The sequence below is a fragment of the Hevea brasiliensis genome, chromosome 16 (genome assembly GCF_030052815.1).
Source record: "Hevea brasiliensis isolate MT/VB/25A 57/8 chromosome 16, ASM3005281v1, whole genome shotgun sequence".
Lineage (NCBI taxonomy): Eukaryota > Viridiplantae > Streptophyta > Magnoliopsida > Malpighiales > Euphorbiaceae > Hevea > Hevea brasiliensis.
Window position 1 is genome coordinate 56,528,431 of NC_079508.1, and position 20,593 is coordinate 56,549,023.

Sequence of the window (20,593 nt, forward strand, 5' to 3'; positions counted from 1 at the left end):
TGCTGTCTAAGGAGGTGGTACTTAAGTGAGACCATTGTGACTCTACCATCTTTCCTGGGCATTACCTGGTGCATTTTATATAATTTTAATGGATGATATTTCGCCTCACGCCCCCTCCTACAGCTATTCACTTCACAGACACAGGGACTACTCAGTTAGATAAGAAAAAACGTTCACAACAGTTCCACTACCTAGGATTTTCCGGGCCATGAATAAAGTAATCCAAGAAAATTATAAAAAAAAAAAAAAAAAAAAAAAGAAGCCAAGTGTATTTTTTGTAAATCCATAGTCAAAGATGTAAACATGTACCATAATCAGCAATTAGACAACTTCATAAAAAAGAAAAAAAAAGATGCCCTCACTTCAATATAATCAGAGATTACATTAGGAAACAAAGTGCTTTAATTAGGCAAATATTATAACTGCAAGCTTCTCTCAAAACAAAGGCAGGCAACCATAATAATTTTGCAGGAGATGATACTTTACACTTTTGATCAAGTAATAAAATTGTGACTGACATATTTTTTGGAACATTATAGAATATTAACTAAATAACAGACCTTGATCCCCTCGAATGCAGACCAATCTCTCAACACATCTGGGTATACTGCAACTACAGCTACTAAACAGGAGTTGAAGATGTCACCGATAAAAAATTTAGCAGTCCATGAATCACAGGTAGAACATCGTTAATAAACATCAACACAATCTTACCATATATGAAACACTGGGAAACAAATCAGCATTTGGTATATACATTCTCAATCTTCTCAGGTGCTACACATTCGCCTTGTGCCAACTTGAAAATGTTTTTCTTCCTGTTAGAAGTTCACTATAGAGCATCAATATTTGCCAATAAGAACCAATTTTTAATCTCAAAATTGCGTATGCTGGAAGTTCACTAACCAGTAGCATCTTTTATCTTTTCCAGTAAGAACCTTAAATTTATCCAGTATTTGACACTCCAATGGCACCCAGAAATGTAAAATCACAAACAGATGGTTATTGAAAAGATGCAAGCTTTTACCACATTTCCACTTGCCATAGTTGCATATATAGCAATGTAACCTGCAAAGGTAGTGTCATAAGGCAAGGCATCCACCATCCATCATTCAAAACCCTACCACTGTATCTGCTCATCAGTTTAACTATTCCAACTCCATTTTCCACATTTTCAACCTTAAACTATTAGTTGCTGTTGATGACACTTTGTGCCAAGACAACTTGATGGGAAACTGAAAAAGAATTTTCAACAAACACATGCCTGGACCATATATGCCATTCCCAGCTTGATTTCCCATAATTCCTGAAGAGTCCCTGCCCAGCCCCTAAAATTGGAACCACAAAAATGGAGAGAAATTAGTTCAAATCTCATCAATATTTAATCTCTTTTATCTAGATTAAGAGGTTCCATGAGATACCAATAACATTATATTTATGCTTTCTTTCATCATGAGATACAAAAATTATTAATTGGGGCAGAATGATAAATCATACCTCATCATTCCATCTAGCATTGTATTTACACTTTCATCTCTCTTCTTTCTTCCTCTCATCCTTTTGCGAAAAAAAAAAAATTATATCAATCAGTAACTATGAGTTTCAAAGGGAAAAAGAAGAATAGTAGAGCAATTATTTGTCAAGCTGTTAAATCTAACAAAAGAAATGCATACTGCAAATTATGATACAGCCAGAAGATTCTAAACTAAATAACTACCCATATCTCAACTTTTAAATGCTAAATAAACAATGAAACATGCCAAGCACATTAAATTTAAGAAAATTATTAGGCAACTGAAAAATATTGCTAATATTCTAACTGATCTTTTTCAATTTCTCGCCAACTAACTTACCCATTATTGTGCATATACATCAATTTTCTCTGTTATAAGCTTAGTTTGTGTGTATTGAGATCAGGTGCTAAAAACCTACGAAAGCATGACCTAAGGAAGAAGAAAATTACAGACTTGAGCACAAAATCTACTGCAAAATAATTATAGAATGGGATATATGATCTAATATTTGCGTTCAAGCTTCTCAACTGCTGCAAAATGTCATCAGTTATATCTGAGCTCCATTGGCAAAATAATGAAGAAGGAAACACCAAATCAAATGCTGTTAAAAGATGATTTTAAATTAATTGCATTAGTAAGGATTTTAAACAGAAAATAGTAGTTGAAGATGAGTAAATTGACCACTTGGTAGATTGCAATTTGGAACAATGTAATTCCTGTCAACAGAACAGCACATATTGAAAATGCAACATAATTTACAGCTATAGGTACCATCTACAATAAATGAAGATTTAGATTTGGATTTGGCCAAAACCCATTAAGAAGTCAGGAGAGATCTGTCATCTGTGGACTATCTTGTCCCTCATTATGCACAGCAAATTAAACTGGACATACATCAGGACACAACACAACAACATAATTATTCTCAACTATCACAAATTAATTACTGTAGATTTGGAAAACTAAAGTGTTTCGCTGTACCTGAATTGATCATTGAAAGCATTTGAGAATGATATTCCTTTCTGGAAAATCTGGAACCATGTATTTCAATATTTCATTATAGCTCATTAGATCAAAACTGCAGAGGAAAGGAGAAATGGAAAAATCACCCAAGAAAAATCTGCAATTTTCCAATTCATTTCTTTTCCTTTTACCATATTTTATTTAGTGAACTGTCCTTAACTGAATTCAATGAAACTCATATTTTAAACAGAGATGTGTGTGCACACGGGATATATTTAATAAAGAATAACATATCAGAACCACAATAGAAGACAGGCATTTGCAAAGTGAGATAGACCACCATGTGTAACACCTCCTGCCAGATATAGGATCACCAGTGGCTGATACAAAAGTCCCACCAGTTGCAAGTCCACCACTCTGCACACGGCCACCCCTCGTGCTAGGATTAGATGCCGAGTCACTAACTTTTCCATGGGGGAGCATTTCTTCCATTGGTGCCATTATTCAAGTTATACTCCCATCAGCATTAAATAAAATCTAGCTCAATGAAGGTTTTAACACTAGAGGTTGGCTTGTTTTTGTATTCAGATCCATTTTTAACATTCCAATTTTAATTTGAATCGAACAATTTTTATCTTATTTCATTTATTTATTTTTCTATGAAGAAAATAGCAGATAAAATAAATTTAACTGATTCAAATTGGATAGCTTTTCTAGAAGAACTATGAGAAATATCAGATTAGACTATAGTTTTACATACACAAAAGAAGTTGCATCCTTGCAAGGGACATAAGTAGAACTTTCTTCCCTTGTTATTTGCTGTGTTAGCTGTATGCAAAACACATGGTTCTCCACATATCCTACATGAAACTGAAGATTCCCTTGCAGCACAGAGAGCAAGATAATAGCAAATATCAATTATCAAGAATACCTTCAATGATAATGGCTACCATCAGAGTAACACTTGCTAAGTGAACATACAATTTCCTGCTTATAGTGGTCATAAACTTCTGAGATTACTCTTGCTATAAAATGTCAAACTGCTATATCAACAAACTTGAGTACAGAAAGCCACATTTAAACAACACTAAATATTGACAATATGGAGCTTTTTTTTCCAATTGGAAGTTGAAATTAGACCACATATTATTCCAAGTAGTTTTGGAATTGCCAACAACACTATTTCCATTTTAATTTTCTAATCTAAAAAGTGCTTTCTTATAATCCAAAAGAGTTTAGCAGTTAACATACCATTTAGGATCAAAATTTTCGACTCCAACGTCCTTATCCCAAAGAAAAATATAATTTTACTCTGGAACATTATCAGGATGCAAGAACTGTTTTGCAAGCCACCTAGCAAAGAAACCAAACTCAGTAAAATCACATTTACAAGATGGTAAATTGCCCAAAAACAATTCAAACTATATGGATTAACTGAAAATTTTTCCAATATTCTACCTTCTGATAGAAAAAAAAATCTGCTCTATGTATTGCTACTACATGTCTAACAAACAGTTGGATCCATGTTAGAAAAGCAGTACATAATTTGCATTCATAACAATCTACTTCACCAAATATTATTGTCAATATTCCAATTGGAAGAGCTATCTTCCTAAATAAAAAAAAAAAAAAAAAAAAAAAAAAAAAAAAGTGTTTACTAATGAAATTTATTGTTAAAAAAAAATAGTAATAATGATGATAGCAAAAATGGTGGACCCAATTAATTGCACATGAAGATGATTGATTTTTACCTGCGTTCATCATGGAGATCAGGAACTTGAGCAATGTTTGACTCAGGGAGATTGCAAAGGAAGAAGATGCTTTCCCAATCCATATCTTCAATCTCAGTTTAGACGCATCAAGGCCTTTGCTGGCTACCATTTCCTTGAATCTCTGTTCCATGCATTTCCTGTAGTCACCCTTTGTCATAGTTTCTACCATGTCCAAGAACTCTGGATCCATTCCATGGTTCAGCAACTAAAACAAAGAAAAAGAAACCCAGAAATGTAAGTCCATTAATAAAGAAACCTAGAAATCAAAATGGGAAATTTTTAAGGAAAATCTTCAATGATCCATTTCTTTGACAGGTCATCAACCATATATTATTCCAGCCATTATTTGTCATATATAGAATGCATGATTTGGCTAAAAGTCCTTGATAGCTAAATCATGCTATAAAGGACCAAATTTCTCTAATTTGCTAACTAGATTTATGTGTATAATTAAGACATATGAACAAATAATGATTGTTCATTACCAATTCATAGATGTTCATCTCTCTTAAGTAAAAGCATGGCTAATTTTTTCCTCATCATAGTAGTATCCTTTATCTAGCACAACATCAAAATCTTTCTCTCTATTGACCAGTAAGATTTCAACCAAAAACATAAATCACTTGAGCCAATACTCAAGGGCCACATGAATTAAAATATTTCTTGAGCACACCCTTGATAAGGGCCAAGAACTAAAAAATCTAGCATAACTATTATATATAATGTAGTTCTTTTCATGTGAAGTTTCGAATTCCACTAATCTGAAGAAATAGGAAGTCCTACAGGCCATTTTCCAAACCCACATAACAACTAAGAACTGACAAAGCAGCACGGGTGTACCTTTAAGGGGCAAAAATGTAAAAAACAGTAGCCAGACAGCAGAGTCATTGTCTAAATGGATGATTCTAACTAAGAATGTTCAGGAATAAAAACAACAAAACTGGAAAACACGGAACCAACAAGCACGGTTTTGAAGTCCAGAATTTGAATCTGACGTTCAAAAAGGCTGCCCATAGCATCAAGTAAAGCCCCACTGCCACAGTTTTTGCAATACGAATAAATGAAAAAGAAGTTGATGATGCATAAGAAATCATAAAACAATCATAATGGCAAGCTGCAACTAAAGTCCACATCAAAAGCAATCAATCAATATTCATTCTATTACTAGTATAACTTTGGTGTTGAACCTTTCAATGTTTTTTAATGTGGAACCTTTATGAGTATTTCCAGAATGCATTTGCTACTTGTGTAGGTTTGCATCAAATCAGGCTGTGCCAACTATTATAAACGCCTTTCATTAGGCTTTTGGAGTGAAAATTATTCAACCTGGTTAGTTTTACCTCAAAGGAATATAGTTGGTCTTGTTCAGCCAATTTTGATATGTTTAGGTTTCAAGCAATTTAAATTTCACCCTGTAAGTGATATTCACAGCATACCATTTGCATAAAAAATGATGCTATTTTCTTTTATTTTTCAAAAATTTTCATTTCTTCTATTTGTTTCAAATACTGGTTCAATATTTATAATTACATAGCCACATTCATTTCTTCTATTTGTTTCAAATACTGGTTCAATATTTATAATTACATAGCCACAGGTATTATCACTGCTTACATTACATTATAGGTATTCAATTTCAAACTATTTTCAAATGTTGTCTTTCCTTCAATGATATTTATCACATCAAATAAAATGATGCATGGTTACCTAAATCTATAACAAATAATAGACAAAGCATGTGTCAATACTAAAAAAAAATAGCCCAAAAAAATAAATAATAAATACTGCTATTTTTATTTAAAAGAAATATTAAAACTTGAAATACATGTGACATTTTAAACATTACAAGTATAACTGTTATTTTATTATCAATCAAAAACTTCTATCACTTTCAGTAAAATTTTGGAAGAAAGTTCGAATTTGCCCTTGAACTTTTTATGGATGTTCAACTAAACCCATTTTTATCTTTTTGTCCAAATAAACCCACACTTTCTATATAAGTCCAAATTTACCTAATTTTTGCAACAAAAATAAAATAATAATTTCCCTAATTTTTTATTAATAAAATATTAAATTTCATTTTTCTAAATATAAGAAATCATTTATTATTTTTAATAAAATTTAAAAGGGGAAAAAAAACTAATATTTAATAATCCTATCCCACAAACCCAGAAACCCAGATTTACAAACCCACATTATCCCTTTCCCAAATGAAATTACTCCTTTATTCCCTTCCATCTTTTCTCCTGTTCCTAAATTTTTCCAATGTGTGAACCAGTAGCTTCTAGTCAAAACTATGATGCACAAAAAGGGAAACGAAAACGCAAACACAAGGAAACACGAAATCGGACACAGGGAAATGACATTTTCAAAAATGTAGGAAATGAAATGTGGGAAAAACGCATAAATATAAATATATATATATATATATATATATATATATATATATATATATATATATTATTTAAGATTTAATAAAATAATACAATATTAAATAATTAAAAATATAATTAAAATTAATAATATTTATATTTTTTTAAAGCTCTCATCTTTTTATTAATAAATTAATTAAAAATATTTATTCCATTTTTTAAGACATTTTACAGCCACATGGAACATTGTAACAAAAGAAATAAAAAAAAAAAAAAGAGCATAAACTTACTCCACTTAAAATATGGAGAAGAAAAAAGCAGTCACAATTCCCAAAGACTCATTTACATGTGCTTCCCTCCTCCTCCTCCTTTCTTTTGTCTACAGCTTTGGTCCTCCATTTCTTCTTTTCTTTTATTTTTTTTTCATGAAACACGATTCTTAAGAGGAAACACATGTCCACCTTCCACTATTTTCGGACACGGCCCCGACACGTCTACTTGTCGTGTACCACCCGTTATATGTCAGAAACGCTTCCGAAACGGGGAAACTTCAGTCCATGCCGTTTCCATGCTTCACAAAGTCAAAACGTAGAGCAGATTGGCAACATGAACTCAAACGCAGTGGAGACCTTGTCCAGCACCTTGAAGGCAGCTGGCGATCGAAAGGTTCTGGTTTCATGTGCTTGGCCATGGGATGAGGAATCTAGGAAAATCGAGAGGTTGCTCGCTGTTGGCTATGGCTTGGGGCTCTAGAGCCACTGTGGTTGGAATTCAACCCTGGAATTCAACCATGTTTTAGGTACAAATGCGAGGTATGTGAGCCACTAAACCATGTATGTAGACTTAGTTTGGAGCTGGAAAATTAGTTGAAACTAGACGAAGTAGAAAAAGCTATTAGAAGGCCAATGGTAACTGCAGAGGGGACGGAGATGAAGCAAGATAGTATGGATTATTCTTGTATTTTTGGCTTGCTTTTGGATTGTTCGCTTTTAAATTTCTGAGTTATTGTTTATTTGGTTCTGTTCATACTTTTTTTTAATTTTCAGTTTCTAGATTTTGATTTAAATAGTTAATTAATTTTTGTATTTTAAAATAAAATTTAATATTTTATTAATAAAAAATTAAAGGAAAAAAATTTTGGTAACAAGTTGGGCTAATTTGGACTTAAACAGAAAAGGTTGGGTTTATTTGGACAAAAGATAAAAATGGGTTTGTTTGAACATCCAACAAAAGTTCAGGGACAAATTTGCACTTTCTTCCAAATTTTTTTACCTTATAAAAATGACATAATAGAATAATAGCAAAAAATTAAAAAAAAAATTGATGTACAGTACAACATTTAGGTGACTACCCATGCTTTTCATAAAAAATTGATTGCTAAACTTTTATCTACAAATGTTTGTTCTATTTATTTAATTAAGTATACAACAAATAAATATCTTTCATATGCAAAAATACTAACTCATTTATCAATAATTTAAAACATTACATTTTATTAAAAATTAATAATGTAATGCATATCACTATAGCAAAAAATAAATAAATAAAATAAAATTACTACCACAAATTATTATTTTGCACTAGTAAAAATGTTCTCTTTAGTAGTAATAAATTTCATGTTATTTTTTATTTAATGTATGCTTAATAACAATTGCAATTTTTTTATTTGGCCGAGTACAATTTGGCACCTAACCTTTACAGGAAAAGTCTATTGGCCACCTGACATTTTCCTTGTCAACATTTAACACTAGACCTTTTAAAATTTGCAATAATTTAACACCTAATGCTGGGAGACTAGTGGCCGTAATAAACAAGCATGATGACGTGGAAACTAACGCTGACATGGTTCTTTTTAATATGTCCACGTATATTACTACTGCCATGTAAGAAAATGAAAAAAAATACAAAAAAAAGGCAAAATTTCTTTAACCCTAAACGTAACCCTAAGGCCCTAATTTTTGTATCTTCTACAACCAATCCAAAAGAATCATGTCATTTCTCCCTCTACCATTGTTGCAATCATCGTCGACTCCCTTGTCTCCAGCCACCACCACCACCTGAACCATCTCCACACAGAATCCCTTCTTCTCATCAATCTCCGCCTTCTCTCTCGATCCAAACTCCTCTCCTCCTTTCTTTGCTTGTCCTCTTCCTCTTCTCTCCAATAACACCAAAACAACGTTCATGTTGCCACTCCCAAAATCGATTACTCTATTTTCAAGGAATCCACCGGCAACTGCAAACAGTCATTTCCACGATCTTGTCGGCTACCCAATCAGGTGATTGAAACTGAGAATAAGCAAATAAATTGAGACAATTGATGTAGATGGCAATGTGAAGAAGATGAAAATGGATATGAAGAAGGGGAAGATGTTGATGATGAATGAGAATGGAATTAAGATGGACTTAGTGGCATTGGTAAATATAGAGATTCCGTATGGAGGGGAGTTGAGGGGGCGAACAGTGGGAATGCATATAAAGGCGAAGTTGTTTGGGTGTTTGAAGGGGTTAGAAGGAATGGGTAACTAGCAAGACGAAGAAGAAGAGGAAGAAGAGGTTGGAAGCTTTGCTTTGCATCAAAAAGAAGTTGGTTACTTTTGGATTGTTTGTATAAGATACACAAAGTTTTTTACTATTTTGTCACTAAGTTAATTGCTCACGTTTTTTTTTTTTTTTTAATGTCATCTTTATTAAGAGCATCATTCACATATGAACAGGTGATTCCACACAACATGCTAACTACGATTTTAAGTGTTAAAATGTTACAAATTTTAAAAGGTTAGGTGATAAATGTTGATAAGGAAAAGGTCAGGAGGTCAATTAACTTTTACCGTAAAAGTCAGGTGCAAAATGATGTATTTGGCATTTATATTTCGTTGAACGATAAATAACCACAAAAATACTTTTTTAAGATTTGAATTTGAATATAAGCAACAAGTCTATTTTTTATGGACATCCATAAATTTACCATTATGCATAGAGGGTTTTTTGTTATATTATACATTGATGACAATGTAAATAGTATCTTCTTTTATATCCTAACAATTTCTATTTTGTATAGGTTAAAAGTTCTTTTAAGAAAAATATAAAATTATTCTCTTTTTTGATAAGATGTAAAATTATAGCATGCATTAGAATTAAAACTTACAATTGTTACATCAATTATAGTTAATAGGGCTGAAATTACACTCAATAATACAATAACATTACGATTAGGAATTAGTATGACCAATCAAAAGTAAGTTATACGTGACACTACAATCCCATTCAATAACCCAAATATTATTGCAATTACTAAGTTTGACGGCTGTTTCAAAATCACAAAGAAGGATATTTTGGAAATACAAAATTTTGATGTCCTTTTCTCTATCAAATGTTTTACAACATTTACATGTTTGACTAAATTGTACCTATCTAAATGGGCTTCATAGATTCCTGTATTGCCTATTTTTCCAGGTTTACATATTCAAAAATCAAGATTATGATGGAAATCAACAAGAACAACAAGATCCTAGGAATGTTCGTGAGATGATTTAAGATGCAATTGCACAAGAAGCTCCAATCACAAGGACTAGAGTTAAGAAGATGCAAGAGTTGATTGAGGAAGCAGTTGCACAAGAAGCTAAATATGGAGATACAATCAATAAATTGGGGCTACAAGAAGATGAGAAGTGGCTTAATTTGATCCATGTTTGCGTAGGTGATAATCAAGAAATATTTGGACAGAATTGATGGATTTCTATGCAAATTTAATGTCTTTTTTTTTATCTAGGACAAGTCTGAATAGTTTTATTGCCAGATATGTATTTTGGGCCTTATCTATGTGTTTTTGAGCCTTAGGTAGGAATGCAGCTCGCTACAGCTTTTTTTATTAGTTTTTAGGGTTTTATTTATTTTCTTTAATTTAGGGAATTAAGGTTTTGACCGCATATATAAGGCTAACTTAATACTTTTTGAGGGAAACATTACTTTGGATTAAATTAATACAAGAAAGGAATTTTTCCTAAATTCTTTCTTGAACCAAAACTAAATTCTTTAAGATTGATTAATCTTGTAGGATTTAACGATCTTGATATTCTTGGTTCTTGTTTGATTATAAACTTTGGATCAAAAATCCTTAATTCTACATTTGAATTATCTTCGTTTTCAATTCTATATAATTGATAGGTCAAGATATTCTTTGGTGTTTGAACTTAATTTTGGCTTTCTTGAAATTATAAACCACACCTGTTCGTGAGTTTTAAAGCATCGTTCTTGAGGTTAGTATCATTTGGTATCAAAACCTCACTCTGTATGGGTAGGTGGGCCATATACAAAGGTTTCCTGACATTCTTCGGAAGAGATCAGGGTGAATAAGTCATGACCCTGGTTGCTTCACGAGGACGTTCAGTCTAAAGAGATCGGGAATTATGTGTCCCACATCGGTTCTGCAGGGAGGTCTTGGATGTTATATATAAGGGTTTGCAAACCTCCCCCTGGAGCTAACTTTAAGGTGGAGTTTGGCAGCTTCATATCAGATTATGTATCCCAACACATCAATTTAAACCAACCATAAAGTAGCAATAAATTATCACAAAGTTTTTATAGGACTCAAGATAACTTTGATTCTCTAAGATGCAATATTACATTGGCACCTAAAATTGTCAGGAAGTCATCTAAGCACTGGAATAGAAAACGTAAGGCTTATAGTTTTTGTAAGGCCCTAATTATTTATCAATGAAAGCATTTCCTCTAACTAATAACCAACATTTTTACTGAATGATGTTATGTTTCATCATGTAATAAAGAGGAGACAGAGATACCAGTTGTCCTACAGAACCTTAATCCTAATTGGACTAAATATCTTTTCTTGTAGACCAAGAAAATCTTTGTTTGACATTAGTCTGACCAATTTCGTAGGGATATCCAATAAATCTCAAAAACTAGGCTCCATTATAACATAATGCCCATCCTCTCCATTCCACAATACCCACAACCACAATCTAGTGCTTCATAGTTAGAAGAATTATAAAGAGGAACTAAGTTTTTCTATTCTTAAGTATCCAACAAATTTTTCTATTCTTAAGTATCCAACTGAAAAAATGAAATATTGCAGGCATATAGAACCTAAAAGACTTGAAGGCATATGCAAGCTAACTGTTCATGTTTAACTCACAATTTGCTTAGTAGAATAACACTATTACATTTGAATAAAAATGTTATGGCTAGTCCTCACCTTCAGTAATTTCATTAGACTAATACCCACCTAACCTCACTTCAAGTTTGGCAAATTATTTAAATTTCTCAAGTGATAAAAAAGTTAATCTGAATGATAAAAATTATCCTAAGAACACTGATTGCTAATTAAGCAACAAGGAGAAGCAGAAAAGCAAAATTCTGTCCAGCAAATGATTTGTAATATACAAATTGGCATAGCAAGAGAAAGAGAAACTTTTCAAAAAGGAGAGTGTCAATGTCAAGTTCTCTAAGCCTCTCAAGTTTCCAACAATCACAAAGACCATGCCAATATAGCCTCAAATATAGAATACTTGGATCATAAAAAGCAGTAACATATTCAAAAAAAATCCAAAATTGGCAAATCAAAATTCAGGAACATCAATGGCAATGAGCAAAAGATCACTACTTACATCTGTACATCCAACACAACCATACCACATCTAAAAAAGATGACTTAGTAAACCTTTCAACAGAACTTTCAGCCTTTTTGTTGTCCGCTTTGGCGTAAAAAGACAGGTCGAATTGAAAAATTTTATTATGAAAAAATTTCACCAAAAATGGGGAAAAAAAAGAAGAAATCAACACTAACAGATTTAATGAAATGTGACAGCATTATAAAATGCCTCATATTAATATATTACGAAAAATTTAGCAGAAGCATTGCTTTAGCAATGATGCTACTGAAAATCAGCACGTTCGCTGAAAATAACATGAAATCAGGCAAGAATTTCCATGAGCCATGAATGTATGGAAAATTCTGATAGCATAAACAACCAATTTTGTTCCTCTACTGAACTTACAAACTACGTCAGATGTTTAAGAGTTGGCAGCCAATACATAACTTGCACAGGTCAGTACTAGCCACCTGATTTTTTTGGATAGCCGTCTATAGTATTCAACCCAGAAACTCAACCTTAAAATCTCAACTTCCAATAGCTATAAGTTCCCAAATATGCAGCCAATGCAAAGCTATCATTTCTTTTACAGGAATAACATGAATAAGAAGAACCATACATGCTTCCTACCAATGACATCTACTTCAAATTCCCTCATTAGCTAGCAGAGAGCCAGTATATAATGTCCTCAAAAAAACAGAAGCTATCCAGCATAATCTTCTTTAGCATCTGCCTATAAGCCCATCATCAACCCCCTCAATTTATTAAGAATTAAATGGAAAATCCCATTTAAAAGGAAATTTAGGCATTGGAAAATAATACCGCATTGGGCAGCAGCAATCGGCACAGCACTAAAGACCATTATTCTCTTTAAAATGTTGCTAAATTCAAGCATCAATTTAATGACAAAACATATTATCAAATACTCTTATGTCATTCCATTTTCAGTGTCAAGAATGAATTCTCCTAGACAACCTAATAACGTTCACAACAATAAAGATGCAAGGAGGGCTTAAGTTATCTTCTGACTTCCATACAATATAAATTAACATGAAGGAAAATGAAGTTTGGCTGTACAAAACCATCTTCAAAGTTAATACAAATGCCATCTCTGAACAAGAAGCGAAAAGGCATTCTAAGTAGTACTTTCAATAATTAAAAGTTTCAACACTACAATATTTTGAGTTCAATTAGATGTAATAATAAAAAAGTATCGAAATTCTAATATTTCAATAGCAAAAAAACTCTCATCTTGAAACAAGAAGATAATGCCAATGTCTTTTGCAAATGAAAGCTGGAATACAAGCAACCAGTGCACTTTTGACGCTAGAAGTTACAATTTTGAGGTTAACATGAATACTTCCTAGTACGAAATGCTTTGATGAGTACAGTTAAGTTGTCATAACACCACATTTAACTTAAAACTTATGATATCACAAGGATAAGGGCATTATATAAGATACTAATATCAAAATGCAATATCAAAACTAAGGTCAGCACCACATGCACAATCAGCTCATAAGATGAAACAATTTTTTGCTAGATAACACTGACATCAATAATAAAATATCCGAGTTCTAAAATATAAACTTCAAAATAAAAAACCAACAAACTTAACTGCCACATAACTTCAGGCCTGAAAGCCACTTCCTTTAAGAAGGCAGCAACTTGAAATGACGGGACTACCAAAACCACCCAGAAAGCAGAGAAATCGAGGGTTGAGTCACCTATGTCACCAAGTTCAAATATACCAAAGAGAAAAAATCAACCCTGAGCCAGCAATGCATTCAGGTGATCCACATTGCAAGATGGCACCACAACTTAATTCTTATTCCCACGGCCCTCAAAACTGGCATTCCTTGACTTGCTTGCATCATCGAGTGAGGAATGATCACTTTTAGCTCTACAAAACAAAGCAAACAATGGAGTAATAGAAGATTCTTCCAAATATCAAAAGTTGAATAAATGACCTGCTGCAATGGAATGTTAAATCCCATGATCACTTACAATTTCTGCTTTTTAGCATTCTGCTTGATTTTCACAACCATATCCATAGCAATCTTTTGATGCTCCCTTGTTTGTGAATGCATGTCTAAGCCTTCAACTGTTTCACAGTCAACTTTACAAATGCGACACCATCCCATGCTAGATGCCTTCCTCCTTCTCAAACCATCAAAAGTATACAAGTCACCCTGGAGTACGCAGAATGAAAAGAAGAGCATTCAAGGAAAAGAAGAACATAAATTTAAAAAATATATATATTAATATATGTTAACAAGAAAATTCACTTCATATATGATGTATTTTGACAGAACATGAACTATTGAATATTAAAACAAATTTAAATTAGGAATATAGTACTTAACTGTACAGAATCCACCATCCCCAGGAATTCCCTTGAGGGAAAAGTTGCTCCTAAATCCAGGCCTGTGCAAATGGCTGGGCAAAACTAGAAACCTATTACCATGAAATGAATCACCAAACTGATGTGATTCCCTGCCAGAAATATCATCAAGTCCAGGAGAGGCCCCAAATCTATGTGAGGATTTGCCAGGGTAATCTCCACCTGGACTTCCAGGGGCCAAACCATCCATATGATGAGGACCATATCTATGAACTAGCCCATAAAGATCTTGTTGAGTTCGAGCAGAATCTGGCAGGCTGCCTGCAGTATTGTCACGAGGTTTCAGTGTTAAATCCATACCCTTCTCATGATTCATAGCATGCAGCCCCTTATCATGAGGTTTCAGTGGTAAATCCATACCAAAACCATGAAGTACCCTATCAAGAGGCGTTGAAGGGGGCAAGTGATTCCCACATTGTATAGTATCTTCTTCAAACTCTGCCTGATCAACAATTCTTGCTGGATTCTGTAGAAATGGACTCTTATGCTCATCTGGCAAAGGCCTGGACAGATCATCCCTTAATCCAGGCTCCGAGGAGTCTGGCCCTGGGGCACCATTTATTCCCATTGCATTTGTGTGCATGCCAATTTGTTGCCCAAGTGGATCTATTCTTCTGCCATCCGCATAATTGGGCCTCTGATTTGGAAACATGTCAGACTCATGGCCATATGATGGTGTTCTTTCACCTTGCAAAGGGAGTCCATGACCTTGAGTATATGGTCCTTGTGGACCATAATGACTTGGATCCCTCCCAAAGACTGAAGTAGAGCCCAGATCTGCAATGCCAGCAGGAGAGACTTCAGCAACAAGAGACTGCTTGTATAAAGGTTGCTGGAGATGTTCAGGGAGTGGATTAAAAGGTTGTCCAGGATGAGGCATATGTCCAGAATCCAAAGGTCTAGACAAAGCAGAAGGATGCCCAGGCAATTGCATGCAATGTGCGGGTCCAAGAGGAGGCGCTTGTAACAATGGGGACCCAACAGGCCGTTGTTGAAGGACAGAAGGTCCATGAGGAATTAAAGGAGGCTGTTGCTTTCCGTGGTCAGCAATTGGAGCCGAATGAGAGGACTGTACCAAGCCCTCCCCTTGCACCTGACTCTGCAAGGAGAAGCCTCCAGAATGTTGAGGAGTCACATTCCTGTTCTTCTCTGATTTCATACTATGGTCTTCAAGGTACCTACCATCCTGCAATGGAGTTCTCAACAGATGGCTGCCCTTCATTTCCCTGTCTTCTGACACAGAATGTTCAACTCTTTTGTGTTCAGTCTTAGAAACATCTTTCTGGTCATCAATGGCCTCTTTAGGTTGTTTCTTAAACTGCTTCATCAAAAACCCTCCATTCTCTGCTCCAAGAGATTCTGAAATATCCTGGACTTCATCCATGGGTTTATTGCCATTAGTTCCAACACCAGAAGCAACATCCAAATCATTAGGATCCCTTTTATCATTTTTATTAGTAGATTCAGCCTCTAAACTTTTCTCAATAATGTGATCCCCTTTTCTCTCAGAGAATAGTCTTGCAGTAGCCCCAGATTGTTGCTCAGAAGACAATTGATCTTGGTCGTTGGTCCTCGTGGAGTTTCCTGATTGTCCTGCATCAACCTGCATTGGCCTTACCTGCATGTTGGCAGATGAGTGTGGATGTGGCTGAGCTGGCACTCCATGAGATGGCACCAGAGGCCTTCCTCCTAGAATTTGGGCCTGATGGGATTGCCTGCCATGTGGTAATGCAACATTCCGCTGTGGTTGTGGATAGGCATGAGAAGGATGATGGAATGTTGGGGATGGCCCCAGGGGACGTAATTGAGACTGCACATGCAGCTGTTGCTGTGCGTGAGCACCTTGCTGAGACACTTGATTCTGAATAGGCCCCAGTCCTTGACCCGAAAATTGCTCCTGCTGCACATACTGCTGATGAACTTGTTGTTGGACTGACTGCATAACAGCGCGTTGATGAGGAAGTCCAGGATGGGGAAAATGGGAAAGCGCTGGCTGCTGTTGTGAAGGAGGAACATTAGGGACTTGACCAGGTGAAGGTAACAAACCTGGTTGTTGAGGGTTTTGCATTGGATCTTGAGATTGTGGTGGACGCAACAGCAGAGGTTGTTGAGGGAACTGACTTTGCATTTGGACAAGATGTGATTGTGGTTGAGGCCCACCTTGAGGATAAAAATGTGCAGGATGTTGTGGACCTCCCAGCTGCATTTGCTGTTGAGGCTGTGGTTGGGGATCTGTCACTGCATTGGCTGATGAATGCTGTGGCTGAGTCTGGAGATGAGGAGGAATCATTGGCTGGTTTGGTTGAGAAGAGAAAGGTTGTTGATGAGGCTGCATAGGATGTTGAGCGTTTGTTTGTGGCAGACCTTGTGAATGGGGTACAGATTGAGGCTGAGGAACGGGATACTGGAGATGAAGTTGCGAATGAGCCTGTGCTTGAACTTGGGTTTGTGGATGCTGAACCTGTGAATGGGGCTGCGGATATTGAGGCATTTGAACTTGTCCTGGATGATGCTGCACAGGGTGGGTTGCCTGAGATTGCTGTTGGCCATGGGGAGGTGGGTGTATCAGTGATTGTGTTTGAGACTGGGGGTGAGATGTCATGTGAGTTTGTTGCTGTGGATTGACTTGTGGCTGGTTCACGGGTTGAGCACCAGCAGGCAGCTGAACATGTGGATGTGACTGAGATTGTGTTTGCAGTTGAGCCTGAGGTTGAACTTGGGGTTGAGGGAGCTGAGGCATGCCATAAACCTGAGGTTGTTTGTATTGTGGAGCTGCTTGCAGTAGATAAGGGTAGTATTGCTGATAATGCTGCTGGTAAGGATCATATTTCAGACACAGCTGGTAGTTCTGTTGATATTGTTGCAGCTGTTGATACCACTGTTCTGCTGTGGGCACAGTAGCCTGCACTACAGACTGGTGCAGTGCAGTTCGGTTGGCCTGCTGATTGGGATCTTGTCCAGGCAATGAAGATGCTGCAGTTTGGGATGACAGAACTTGAGTGGCAACATTTCCTGCCTGACCACCAACAGGTGTTGTCCCTGGGGCTGTAGCATCCTGAGCAGCATAAGATTGGGTTTGAGGCTGCACACCCTGTCATTGAAAATACAAATTAAACGAAGCAAGCACAAATGAAAATTGCAGTTCAAAAAAAAAATCCTTCTTAGACTCACAGGACAATTTTGTGCATGCTCCTGCACTTGACGATGCATAAATTGAAATCCACACCTGTTACATACAACAGGAGAATTACCGAAGGCACATCGAGAACAATGAGAAGTACATTCAAATAAAGGACCCTGCCACGTGCATCCACTCCTATGGTATAGACAATGAACTGTTATCTTGCCAATGGTTTCAGCAAGACCTTTGTTTGATTCAATAAGAAGCTGCAATTAGCAGTTGGGGGAAAAACAGTGTATCAGCAAGTTAATAAAAGTAATCATATAAGTACATCCAACACCATCATATAACAGTGGTTGGGAGTACAGAACCTTGGAATCTTCTTCTCTCACCAAGTAACCATCACAGGGGCAAGCACGGGTAGTGCTCACAATATATGTCAAGCATGGCTTACAGAAAAGGTGAGTGCACTGAGACTGTAATGCTTCATTTGGATAGACAAGCAGACGACAAACAGGACAGAAATACTCTCCGGCCAGAGATTGAATGTTCAGTACGCACTCATTATCAAAACCCATGCTGCAATAGAATCTGCCTTCGACTCACAGTGAGCATTAATCCTATCCAACATAACAATATAGATAATATAAATTAGTAAAACGTCCTATATTTACCCATATATTTTGTACTCTCAGAAACCCCAATTAGGTTGTGCATATTCGCATATCGAAGACATTGATCAGAAAGAAAGCGAGAGAAGTAGAAGTTTTAAAGAGCAAAGATAATATAGAAAAACAAATAACCCAAAATAAGTTCCAATTCCTCATCCATCTTTTCTGGCAACCAAATGAATCCCTTAAAAATAAAACACAAATTAAAAACAAAAAAGAGCAATGCAATGCAATTGCATGCCTGAAACCCCAAAACTCTCAAACCCCAGAAGAAACCTACAAATATTTTACTAAAAAAAAAACTTTAGCGTTTAAAATTCAAAGATCCACACAGTAATAGTTATTCTGTGTGTGGTTGTGGTTACGATGAGTACATTGAAGACATTGATCGGCAAAAGAGAGAGGTAGAGCAAATGATACCATAGCAAAGTGAAAAAAAATTCCGAGAATGCTAGATAAGGAAATGAACAAATCTAAGGGCTGAGAGAGAAGGAGAGACGTCCAAACAAAACTATGGAAGGAGAAGAATGTGAAGTGGGTGCTTTCATATGGAAAGCACTAACAATGAAATCCCAAAAATGTGCGTTCTGTCCTATTAGAAAACAGATTGATTATTGGCGACATTGATTGGAAAGAAAGCGAGAGAAGTAGAAGTTTCAAAGAGCAGAGATAATATAGAAAAACAAATTACCCAAAATAAGTTCCAATTCCTCATCCATCTTTTCTGGTTACCAAACGAATCCCTTAAAAACATAACACAAATTAAAAACAGAAAAGAGCAACCCTATGCAATCGCATTACTTAAACCCCAAAACTCTCAAACCCTAGAAGAAACCTACAAATATTTTATTGAAAAAAAAAATGAGCTTTGCCGTTTAAAATTAAAAGATCCACACGGTAATAGTTATTCTGTGTGTGATCGTGGTTACAATGAGTATATCGAAGACACTGATCAGCAAAAGAGAGAAGTAGAGCAAAAGATATCATAGCAAAGTGGAAAGATTCCAAGAAAGCTAGATAAGGAAATGAACAAACCTGAGGGCTGAGAGAGAGGAGGAGAGACGTCCAAACAAAATATGGAGGAAGAAGAACGTGAAGTGGGTGCTTTTATATGGAGAGCAGTGAAAATGAAATCCCAAAAATGTGCGTTCTGTCCTATTAGAAAACAGTTGTATTATTGGCGCAATGAGCTTATCTATTTTTTTATTTTAATAACATAATTTAATAATTATTTTAAATATTTATAATTATAGATATTAAAAATAAAATAAAAATAAAAAGGGCTAATTTTTGCTCCAAATAATAATGCTAAAGTTTGCATTAGAATATAAACAGATTACAGTAAAATTTTTGAAATAAATTTAAATTCTTTTATAAATTTAAAAACTAATTAATTTTATTTATAATATTCAGAGTAAAATTTAAAAATAAATACATAATATATTTTTAAACTCTATACTTGATTATGTAATTCATTTATAATTTATAAATAGATAAATACACCGTCTTGGTGTATTTTATATTATTTATTATTAAAATTAAAAAATAAATATTGTATTATTTATAACTTATAAATGGACATCTATTTTTTTTTTCAAATTATATTCGTATTTGGAATATTAAAAAATTATATACATGAGAAATATATTAAAAATATATTTATCAGTTGGTTTGTAAATGACAGTTGCACTATTTTTATAAAAATTATTATTTTTATTTTTTTATATTTTTTTAGCGTCTATGATGAAAAAAAATTTAAAAAAAACCTTTATTATCTCTCAAATTATAATTATCAGTTATTTTTAGAAAAGTTAAAGATGTGTACCATTATGTTAAATTTTAAAATAATTTTATTAATATTTTTTAATTATATGCTTATGTATCATTTTGTTAAGCACTTTATCCCTCAAAATATTGTTGTTTGATATTTGATTAATATTTTCTTTAATTATATATCAATTTTATGCCTTATTAATGCCATAATTGCTTTTTTTTTCTAATCAGACAGTGTATTGATAATTAAAAAATAATTATATTAATTAATAAATTAATTAAATAGTCTAAACTATAATAAAATATTTCTTAATGTGATTAAAATATTTCTAATAATTTTTTTAACAAAATCATTTTTAAAAAATAATAGATAAACATTGACAAAAATAGT

The 20,593-nt window shown here is 34.3% G+C and overlaps 1 protein-coding gene and 2 long non-coding RNA genes across 3 annotated transcripts; all 3 read right to left on the reverse strand.

Moving 5' to 3' along the window:
• Positions 1–560: 560 nt before the first annotated feature.
• On the reverse strand, positions 561–1,067 carry LOC131174413 (uncharacterized). Its single transcript, XR_009144688.1, has 2 exons — positions 907–1,067; positions 561–818 (listed from the first exon to the last, which is right to left on the reverse strand). It is a non-coding gene; the product is annotated as an uncharacterized LOC131174413 (long non-coding RNA).
• A 196-nt stretch (positions 1,068–1,263) lies between these two features.
• Positions 1,264–3,353, reverse strand: LOC131174415 (uncharacterized). Its single transcript, XR_009144690.1, has 3 exons — positions 2,496–3,353; positions 1,498–1,557; positions 1,264–1,328 (listed from the first exon to the last, which is right to left on the reverse strand). It is a non-coding gene; the product is annotated as an uncharacterized LOC131174415 (long non-coding RNA).
• Positions 3,354–3,724: 371 nt separating this feature from the next.
• On the reverse strand, positions 3,725–18,050 carry LOC110666328 (chromatin modification-related protein eaf-1). Its single transcript, XM_058137534.1, has 5 exons — positions 17,809–18,050; positions 14,600–17,728; positions 13,852–14,425; positions 4,229–4,454; positions 3,725–3,830 (listed from the first exon to the last, which is right to left on the reverse strand). Exons 1-3 carry the CDS (start codon positions 17,845–17,847, stop codon positions 14,237–14,239), a joined length of 3,357 nt encoding a protein of 1,118 aa, XP_057993517.1. The 5' UTR covers positions 17,848–18,050; the 3' UTR covers positions 3,725–3,830; positions 4,229–4,454; positions 13,852–14,236.
• Between the last annotated feature and the right edge of the window lie 2,543 nt (positions 18,051–20,593).